General features: G+C 50.3%; 1 protein-coding gene across 1 annotated transcript in view; it reads right to left on the reverse strand.

The window, feature by feature from the left end:
* The window catches only part of SLC24A3 (solute carrier family 24 member 3), a 480571-nt gene extending 472037 nt beyond the window's left edge, over positions 1-8534 (reverse strand). Inside the window, exon 1 of the mRNA XM_060611249.3 lies at positions 7558-8534. Coding sequence (XP_060467232.1) covers positions 7558-7999 — 442 coding nt within the window. The 5' untranslated portion in view covers positions 8000-8534. The remainder of the gene's footprint in view (positions 1-7557) is intronic.
* Between the last annotated feature and the right edge of the window lie 2432 nt (positions 8535-10966).

Genomic DNA, 10966 nt, shown 5'->3' on the forward strand with positions numbered 1-10966 from the left:
CACTTTGTTCTTACATCAAAACCCTACCCAAGAAATGTGCTTGTTACTTCCTGTTCCCTGTGGGTTCAGAGCGCACTGTTTGTCACTCAAGTGAAAATGACTTTTGCTGAGGTCAAACAATGCAGAAGCAGAGAGGGAGTCATGAAGAGAAAAACACAAAGTTGCAAATGTGAAATTCCTCTGAACTAGGTCAACAGAGAAGCAGACTTTAATTGTTCTCATTCTCCTAGAAATGAAGAGTGATGGACAAGGAATAATGGCTAGATTTCATGATTTAGATAAGCAATTTGTATTGGTTTGAATACCTCCAGAAATATCAAAGGCCTATTCACCGTACCTTCCAATGTTTGAAGTCTAGAGTTCAAAGGGTCATGACTGCTCCTCGATCACAGATGTGTCCAGGAAAAGTTGAGTTTTGTTTTTTTTTTTAATGTTTATTTTTGGAGAGAGAGAGAGAGAGAGAGCGAGCATGTGAGCAAGGGAGGGAAAGAGAGAGAAGAGAGAATCCCAAGCAGGCTCTGTGCAGAGCCCAACGTGGGACTCAAACCCACAAACCTTGAGATCATGACCTGAGCCTAAATCAAGAGGTGGATGCTTAACCACCTGAGCCCACCCAGTTCCCCTTGGGAAAGCTCAGCTTCTATCCAAGTGTCAAATGTCTATGCACTGCCATTCAAATTCACAATTCCCCATATATACATCTCATTAAAAGTTAGGCAAGGTTGGGGAAACAGGGGTGCTGTCAATTAAGCATCTGACTTCAGCTCAGGTCATGATCTCACGGTTTATGGGTTCAAGTCCTGTGTCGGGCTCTGTGTTGACAGCTCAGAGCCTGGAGCCTGCTTCAGATTCTGTGTCTCCCTCTCTCTCTGTTCCTCCCCCGCCTGTGCTCTGTCTCTCTGTCTCTCAAAAATAAACAAACAGTAAAAAAAAATTTTTATTAGCCAAGGTTTCATTTGGGGTCTGTGCCTAAAACCTTATCACCTTGCAGTTCCCCACCATGTTTGGGGACCCAATTTATACCCTCACCTGCAGTAAATGAGATAAGCTATCTCTCCTGCACCTGTGTTAATACTTGACATTATCCTGCATTTTCATTTTTGCCAACCTGATATTTAAAAATGTATTTCATCATTTTTAAAATGAGATTTCCCTGATTATTATTGAGGTTGAGGATTTTTACTGGTATCTACTGGTCATTTACAACTGCTTTGTCAACTGCCTGTCAGTATCTTTTACCCAATTTTTATACATTTGTTTTTTGTTCCCCATTCATTACCAACCTAATTCCTTTGATTTTCCAGGTTCCAGCTTCTCCTTACTACCAACACCTCCTCACGCCATGCTGTCTCTCTCATTCGCCTCGCCTATAATTCTTGAAAATTAGCTGTTCGACGCCTCTCTTCCCACTAAAGTCTAAGCCACCATGAGGACAATATTCTGAGTATCCATCTCAGACACTGCTGTCACCCCAACAACTAGTAAAAAGCCTGCCAAATATTAACTGGATGAATGAATGGAGGTCCTTGGGTCTTACACCAGTGGAGTCCAGGCAGAAACTCATTCAAGAGGTGCCACTGAAGACTGTTTCACAAGGGACCACTTACAAAGGTGGGAGTGGGAAAACTGGTAAGGGAGGTGAAGCCCCCAGGGATGAGAATGAGGACAGGACTGGTGCACCTGCAGCCACAGGAGAGAGTCTGGAAGATATCTTCCATGTCTTAAAACTCACAACTCTGTGATTAAAACTGCCTGGATGGCACCACGTTTCACTAGAGAAAACCTTCTTCCACTGTATCCCTTAATACGTCAAATTCTCAAACCCTACAGGATAAAACCATGTTTCAAACTGTTGCAAAGACAAACAAAAGTCATTGCCAAACAAGCCCTCCAGAAACTGAGGGCAGGAAAAGAGCAGAAAAACTTGAATTACCTTCTGGAAGTACCACTCATTTGCTATGTGACTTCAAGGACATCTTATGAACTTTCTGTACCTCAGTCTCCCCAATACAAGAGTCACTGTACTATTATTCCCTCCAAAAACATATATTTAGCTCAAGGAAAAGTAATCTCCTTGAGGAAAAAGAGAGTTGCCAAAATCCTGTCCTATCAGCCAACTTCCACCAAGCCCTGGAATTCTCAGCAAATGGCTGGTTTTGCAATTCTTTTGGCTTTGCCAACCCTCCAGGGTATTAAAAAAAATCTTCCCACAAGGATTCAAGGCTTGCAAGTAAAGGAAATCTTTGAGAAAAATCTGGGTTGATGAGCAGCTAAGAAAAGCCAGGAGAGACACATCTATATATGTTTAGGCAGAAAATAGAAAAGGTTGAAAAGCGATGTGTTTCTAAAATACTGCTTCTATGAAAGCAACCTTCTGTTACTCCTTTACTCTCCCCAGTCGACTGAAAAAGGCAGTGTGATTCCCATTTTCTATTCGCGTCCTCCTCAGCTGGAGCTAGGCAATGCAGGGGCATGCAGCTTGGATACAAGTGGGCTTGGGATCAAATCCTGCCACTTAATGAAGTGACACAAAGCAAGGCACTCACCTTGTGTGGCTCCGTGTTAGCCCATGATAAATGGGTAACAACACTGACTTTGATGGATGGGGGAGGGGGGGAAGAATTCTAAATCGTGAGATTAAAACGCATGCCAGTAACTGAGCTCCTGACATGCAGTTGCTAATTATTACAGGTACTGTAGTTCAGAAATCAAAACAGCTTCTTTACTTAACAAGTGTCTTTTGAGCATCTACTAAGGGCAGTTGATGCAGATGACAAAGGTGAGCAAAGGTCAGAGGGCCCCTGATCTCCTGGAGCTTATTAGAATGTGGTGAAGAGGACAGGTTACTCAAATCACAACCAAACAAATACATAATTGGCAACTGTGATAAATGCTATGAAGAGAAAATAGCTCAAGGAGCAAAATGGGAGGACCTAGTCTGGTTGGGTAGATCTTAGGCCCGGAAGTGAAAGATGAATGAGCTGTGATTGATAAATGTGGAACTGGCATGTGTGACAGGTCTGGGGCCAGAAGAAATGTCACCCTTTTGAGGAGCATTAGAAAGACCAGTGTAGTGAAGCATGGAAGGGAGGGCAGGAAGGGAGGATATCCAGGCAGAAGAATCCAGCAAGGCGTCCCTGTAAACCACACGAGACATTGAGAGGTCGTGGCCATTGTCCTCTGAGGACTGGGAGGTCGCAAAGCTAAAGATAGGCTCTCAGCTTGGCAACTGAAATGTGCAGTTCAAGTACCCACACAGCCCTCTTTTCAGATACCACCTGTGGACCCCACACCTAACTTAAGACGGGCTGCCATGTTTTCATGATTGGAAGGTATTTCAAATATGTGTATATTTATCATTCACCATTTACCTCCTTGGGAAATGTCTGTGTCTCTAAGTTATTATCCCTTGGATCCCTGGTTTTCCAAAGATAGCCACAATATACATGCCCACCTGCTCTCCTTACAATATAACCTGACACTCCTCCACTGAGTAAGTGGTGACATCTATGTCCCCCCTTTTTGAACTTAGGATGACAACTGCCAATGCCTTGGCCAAAAGAAAACAGTGGAAGTCATACCACATGACTTCTGAGGCTAAGACATAAATGCTGTGTACGTCCACTTTATCCTCTTGGAACCCAACTGCTGTGTTCTGAGGGAGTTCAAACTAAGGCACATGGAGAAGCCATATGGAGAGGCCATACATAGGTGTTCTGGGTAAATGCCCAGCTGAGAGCCCAGCCAACAGCTGGCCTCAACCCCAGACACGGGAGTGATGTTGCCTCCAGATGACTGCAGACCCAGCTGTCAAGTCACCCAGCCTTTCAATCTTTCCAGCTGAGCCCCAGACGTGGAGCAGAGATAAGCCATCCCAGAACACCCTGTCCAAACTCCTGACCCAAAGTATCCATGAGCAAAAACATAAAACAGTAGTTCTACACCACTACGTTTTGAGGAGATCCATTATTAGAAACAGTAACTGGGCCAGAATATATATGTAAACTTTGAGCTATATATATTACATATTTTTTTTCTTATTCATTATTCACCTACCTAGGAACTTTCTAGAGGGGATGTTTATCATCACTCCTAAGCTAGAACCTCTGGGCTTTATTCGTACCACTTCTGGAAAAAGATGACCAGGTTCCTCACTTCAAAGAAAAACTAAACATTTTCAGACCACTCAAAACATGCAAAAGTAATCCATTCTCACTGCAGAAACAAGAAAAAGAAAAGAAAACCCTCATTTAGCCAATCTGACACCTTACTTCAATTGGCTTTGAAAACAGATCAAAAATGTCATCTTTAAGATACAAAACAGATGAACATAAGGGAATGGAGGCAAAAATAATAGAAAAACAGGGAGGGAGACAAAACAGAAGAGACTCTTAAATATGGAGAACAAATAGAGGGGTTGTGGTGGGAAGCAGGGTGGGGGGGAGAGGGGATGGGCTAAATAGGTAAGGGGCATTAAGGAATCTACTCCTGAAATCATTGTTGCGCTATAAGCTAACTAACTTGGATGTAAATTAAATAAATAAATTATTTTTTTAATTAAAAAAAAAAAAAACATGATCTTTATCAGCAACCATAGAGCCCTAGCTAGGACTGAAGAGCCCTTGTTTCCCTTCCTGAAGAGGAAGCCCTTGCTTCCTCTACCGCTGAAAGCTCAAGCGTCTGCGAAGATGGTGTGCAGCTACTGAATGAGGCAATGCACATAAAGCATACTGAGCTCAGTGCTTGGCGCTTACAAGCCCATCCACCAGTTGTTACTCCTGCTCTGGTTATTGTGAGGATTCACATTTTTGTTGATTCCAGCAGTAACCCTTCCCCGACTCGTATTTAATAATGCTTGCATCCCATCTCAGCAGAAAGGAGTCAATACTGGAGTTTGGTTAGATGTCAGGAAAGGGAGCTCAGGTTCCACACCATCGAAGTGTTACACAACACTATATAACACAACTGCCACACATCCCTATTTTGGTTTGGTAAAAGAACAGTCTTTTTTATAAAAAAAGAAAAATCGATATGTGTTAAGAAAACAGGCCTCTGAGAAGTTACATTTTAATCACGGTGTGGTTTTCAAGGTAAATTAAAAACTATATTCTCCTTGGATCATTAGGAAGGTACCCCCCATGTGATTATATAAATATTACAAAGCTGCACCCAGATGGTGGCATGAATACCAGGAAACAGAGGTGGGATCAAAGAGTCAGGCCACCTTGGGTTGGGTCCTCCCTCTACTCCTCAATTGCTGTGTGACCTTAAGTGAATCACTCAGCCTCTCGCAGACACAGGGTCTTTGAAACAAGGCCAAACTCCATACTTTTTATCCATACTGAAAAGACACTTAAGTAGAGTTAGCACCCAAGTTTCCAGGGTAAAAAGTCAGTATTCTAAAGCTTAAGTATGCCAAAGGACAACCCCCCCAAGCTAAATAACCACTTGCAGATTCACACACATTAATATCTTAAATATGATCTAAAACACACACACACACACACACACACACACACACACACACACACACACACACACACACACAAAAACACCTGGGCCTGGCTGTGAATCAGCAAGGTATCACGTAATGAAATCATGAGTATCTACTTGAAGAAAAGGTGATTCGAGACAGAATTACAACTGGCGTGCCATTTGGGGGCTGGATGGCATCCCCCTTCACACTGCTGGATTTTCACGGTGATCTTCAGTTGCTGAGGTGGGGGTCTTCTGAAAGCTTGCATTTATGGAAGGAGAGAGAAAGAGAGAGAGAATATGGGAGGACAGAGATCAAGGGAAGAGACCAGGGAAAGGGCTGTGCTATGGAACAAAGTCGGAGTTGGTGGCACCTGAAAAGAAATGTCACTGCTAGGGAAACCATTTCAAAATGACATTTTAGTCACCAGGTTTCTAGTTTGCAGAGTGTCTTCCACCCCCTTCCTCCTGAACACCCCGGCTTTCCCAGAGCCCCAGGTGGCCCCCAGCCATCGATGGACTTAACTCTATGGGCCACACTGGCCATCCAGAAAAATGCCCCTTACATCCTGGAAGTGATGGGCACTCTAGAACTCCCAGAGCCCCAGCATGCAGGAAACATGGCCGGCACGTAATTGACTTAGAAGAGCCCTTACCAAAGGTGGCATCAAGTACAGACTGGCTTTGCACTCAAAAAAATCAGCAAGATTAAAAGGGGGTTAATGAAAACCCTCTTCGAGAGAATCAGTCAGTCACTGCTTTTGGCAGGTCCAACACTGCCCTTTAAGAGAAGTCCAGCTTCCCTCCCTGGCACACTCCCCTTCACCAGATAATCTGGGATTCAAGAGAAAAGGAGAGAGCTCTGGAGTCCCGACGACGGCTCCACTGAAGACCGGGACCGACTCGCTCATATTACCATATAAGATGAAGTCTGTCAAGAGGTCTGCTAAGACTTGAACCAAGAGGGACCACCTGCTTTCCCCACGAAGCACGAGACCAGCCAATCTGGGGGACATCCCCTTTTTAACCGATGCCACCCTTCACCATCACTATCAAAGTGCTTTTGTGCTGCACTTCATAACGCCTTGTATTAGAGCTACATCTTTCTTAACACCAAGGCACATACTTGTAACGGCTTTTTCTTTTTCTCACAACCATTTTTACGGCTGTTTTCCCACGAACCATGCCACTTGAACTGCTGGGATATAAAACCGTTTTTACAACATTCTTTTTCTTCCAAGTCTTTCCCTCCGTTATTTAGACAGCTGCCCCCCAGGGTCCAAACTGTTTTCAGTGGACAACTGTTCTGAGCACATTTCTCCACAAGGTCTATTTCAGCTCAAGAAAGGCCAAGGACAAATAAGACAAAAGTTGTGGGGAAAGGGCAGACCCACTGCAGGGCACCATGAGAGCAGAATGCAGCGTGACGGGGCAGCACAATCTAAATCATTTCTTCCAGAGCTGCAAGTGCCCAGAAGGGATCAGTCTTCCCAGTGAGTGGTCAGTGAAAGAGAACAAGTCCATTCCTAAACCCTAGCCAGGCGGCCAACACTTTTCCTCCCCGGAGTTCCCGGCACCTGTTCTAGAAAAGCGGGTACGGAGCTTTCTGCCTGGTCCAGACCGCCTGTTCCGTATGGGGAACACTGGGAAATTATGTGTTTCACCAGTCAACCAGCCCCCTTCGTGCCCTCAACAAGCCGAAGGTGTACAGGTGGTTACCTGCACAGGTACCAAATCGTACCGGGACAACTTCATTGCTGGCCTTGGGGGACTTCTTTAGGGGAACAGCCCCCACCCCCTCCGCCACCAGTCCCTCCTGCCGGTGGGTAAGAAGGACAGAGAGCCAAGAGGCACAGGTAAGGGTCCCCAGGGCCAGCCAGGCGCCCCCGCGTGCCGGCCGCGACTCCACTGCGCGATCCTGGCCTCCAGGGCCCCCTCCTCCCGAGCCCCTCCGAGAGGCAGGGGGAGTCCTCGTGCCCGGCACCCCTTCCTGCCGGCCAGCCTGCTCGCCCCGCGCCCGGCCCGGGAGCCCCGAGCTGCCGGAGCCGCAGCGCCCACTCGGGGCGAGCCGCGAGCACTCACCATTATGCTCTTGCATGCTCGACAGCGACCAGAGCAGCAGCGCCACCAAGGCCAGGAAGCAGAGCTGGCTCAGCAGAAGGTCCCTCCGGCGGCTCCGGCGACGCTCGCGGTCCTCGTCGTCGGGCGACGGCATCCTCGGGCGGCAAGGCAGCGGCCCCGGCGGGGGCCCCGGCTGGCGGCGGCCGCTCCTGTCGCGGGCGGCCGCGGCGGGGACGGCGGCGGGAGGCACCCCTGCGCGCTGCAGCCGCGCGTCCTCGCTGCGCTCCCGCCTGGCCGCCGCCGCCGCCTCCTCTTCCTCTTCCCTGCCGCTGCCGGGCTCGTCGTCTTCGTCCTCGTCGTCGCTGTCGCTCAGTCCCTCCTCGCCCTCCTCCTCCTCCTCCTCGCCGCTGGCCCGCGCCGCCGCCTCCCGGCGCTCGGGGTCCCTCTCTTCCTCGCGCGCCATGGCTCCCACGCTCGGCGTCCGCGCTCGGCCTCGGGCGGCGGCGCGGCGGGGGCGGCGGGGGCGGCCGGGAGGCGGGGGCGGCGGCGGCCGAGGAGGAGGAGCGGGGAAGGACCGGCGGGAGGAGGGCCCGCCGCTGGCCAACTCCGCGGGCTGGCGAGGCCACCCGGGCTGGCTCCGGCCTCGCCGGCTGCGGGAGCGCGTCGCGGGACCGCCCGCTCCCTCACTCCATGGTCCGCGCGCGGGGAGCGGGGAGCCGGGGCCGAGCGGGGCCGGAGCGCGCCGGGAGCACGGGCGGCGCAGCTCCCGCAGCCTGCGGCGGCGCGGCGGCTCAGGCTCGGAAGCGGGCGGGGGGCAGTGCCGGGGACGCAGCCCGCGCTGGCCGGCGCGGCGGAGAGGGGGCGCGTGGGGAGGAGACTGAGCTGGGGAGGGAGCCCCGTGCGCGATCCTTCGGCCGTGCGGTGCCAGGGGGAGGGAGGGGGCGGCGCATAAGGCCCCCTCGTGGGGAGCACGCCGCCGGGAGGCGGGTCTCCGGGCAGAAGGAATCGCCCGAAACTTCGGAGAAACAGAGGGGGTCTCTTCAGCCCCCCTCCCCACTGTCTGCCCGGAGCGGAGACGCCGCGAGTGCGCTCAAGCTGCGCGCGCCCAGCCGCTAGCCGCGCCTCCTCCCGCGGGCCTCCTGGGTTTCCCTCCGCCCCCTTGTGGGGATCCCCCGCGCGCCAGCCTCTGGACCTGGAACCGGACTCTCTGGAGGCACTTGGCTCGCGAGGGCGTACCGGCTCCCCGCGCTGGCTCACACTTCACTCCCAATCGCGCTGGATCCAACCCAATGCTGTTGCTGAAGGGAGGGGGGGGAGGGGGGAGGGGCGGCTGGCACTGTCCCTGAGTGAGGCAGCCTGAGGATCCCTAGCCAACCTCGGGAGGAAGACCCTGGCCTTCCGCAGGGAGCATCAGCCTGCCCCTACCCCCCATGAGGAGGAAGCCCTAGTTCCCCCATTTCCCTGCCCCCAGTTCTGCTCCCACCCTCACCTACTTAGGGTGGTATCTGTCCTGGAGTCTGGACCGGCCCACAGCCCTGCAGAAAGGTGCCCATTTAGAGAGAACACCTAGTGGTCTCAGAACCACCCACCCTTCCTGCGAGGGTTTCCAGGTGCCTCCCTAGGTCTGCGGGCAGGATAGCAGATAAATAGACCTGAGATACAGCCTTTGCGATGGGGCTGAAAACAAAAAAGGATCACCTGGACACCAGGGGTCTGTCTGGGTGACTGTCTCCATGGAATCTGGTCATGTTAAGGAACGTAGATGCAGACATCTAGGCAGGTGAGGAGGAAGGAAGTTTCTCCACTCCTCGGTCTGAGAGCACACACAGAGTCCAAGTGTGTCACCAACCTTGGAGACCCGTGGGTGATCACCTAGCCCACAGTCTCTAAGATGAACCCAGATATCACATGGGGACAGCAGGGTCACAGCAAGCAACAAAGCAAGCCTTCAAAAGTGGCTGGCTTCCTTTCCACAGAGGGACCATTTCACTCAAGGAGACTGGAAGACTTTTCTGCTTCTTGGTCATGTCATTTACTCAGATGTGTTCTCAGCTCAACATATTCCCAGACACAGAGCACCTTCCCTATGATGCCGGTGTGGTTGTCCTTATGCTTTGGTTCCCAGGTACTGAGAAGGATTTAAAACTATGTAAGTTCATCCAGGCTGGAGTGTGTGGGGGGAATTCTCCAGTGGTGTTACCTCCCTCAAACATTCAGAGACACAGGAATGGAAGGTTAGGAGCTGAGTACGTGCCTTCATTCAGCTAACTGGGGAAGATACTCAAATAGCTTTTTCTAGTGTAAATAGGAAAAATAAAAGTGAAAGAGAGAACTAATTGGGCTAGGGAATGAACACAACACCAGCTCAGGGGGAGATTGCCACCGGCACAAGGAATTGTGTAATCCGGTAAAGGGAGAGGTATCCGGGAGGGAGCAGGGAGGAGAAACCAGGAACTGGCAATTCCCTAGAAATTCTCCTAACACCTGCAGTGAGAGGAAGAAACAGGGCAGGGGAGAGAGACAGATCACTCCAGTGGCACATAGAAAGGACATTTTAGTTAATACTCATTTTGACAGATTTCAGAGTAAAGAGGGTATTGAAGTAAAAACAAAGATCCCCAAGCAGCCAGTCACCACCCATGATGAAAAATGGGGAATTCTCTTCCCCGGTCTGATAGCACCTTTGCCCTGGTGGATCCCTCACCCCCACACCCCAGACGATGGCTTCTCTGCAAGAAGGAGAGGAAAGCTTCCTTCTTGGGTCAAGGAAGTCCCTCTTCTTCAACAGGAACACTTTGGAGTTTGGGGGGGGAGAGCAGACTGCTAAGTCCTGTGTCAGCACTGGGGGAGGAAGACAGACCCCAGTGGGCTCCTCTTCCAAGGAAAACAGTTATTTTTGTCCTATGTGTTGTCTCCTAGTCTTCAGAGGCACCCCCTTTCCAACTGAATTTTGTTAGGAGCAGCAACTAAAATAGCTAATGTGCTACTTACCTTTCACCATCAGGATCATCATCAATCCTCAGGTAGCTTTTGCCTTTTATTTCTTAATCCGTTTGTATTCGATCTCACATTTTTGTGCAGGGAGCCGTAGAGAGAAAATTCCAGGCCCTGATATTCAGTCTAAGGATTAGCTTGCTTAGAAAGAGAGGCATCGACCAAGGATGTGCTGAGGCCTTCACTCTTCCAGGAGTGAGCCAGGCACCTCCTCACCCAGGGTTGGGTGCTGGGAATCACCACACACAGCCCCTGTTTTTACCTCCTTATCAACATTCCAGTTTCAGTGCTGTGCAAAGACTTTGGGCTGGATGTGGGGGCCCAGAAGTGATTCATCTGTCTCCCAGCTCTGCCTTTATAACAAAGAGTTAAAAGCCTCCCATGACCACATTCACTGATGCTCAGCCCAGGAGAGCTCTTAACTCAGCCAGGGAGC

This window comes from Panthera onca, chromosome A3, assembly GCF_046562875.1.
Source record: "Panthera onca isolate mPanOnc1 chromosome A3, mPanOnc1 haplotype 2, whole genome shotgun sequence".
Taxonomy (NCBI): domain Eukaryota; kingdom Metazoa; phylum Chordata; class Mammalia; order Carnivora; family Felidae; genus Panthera; species Panthera onca.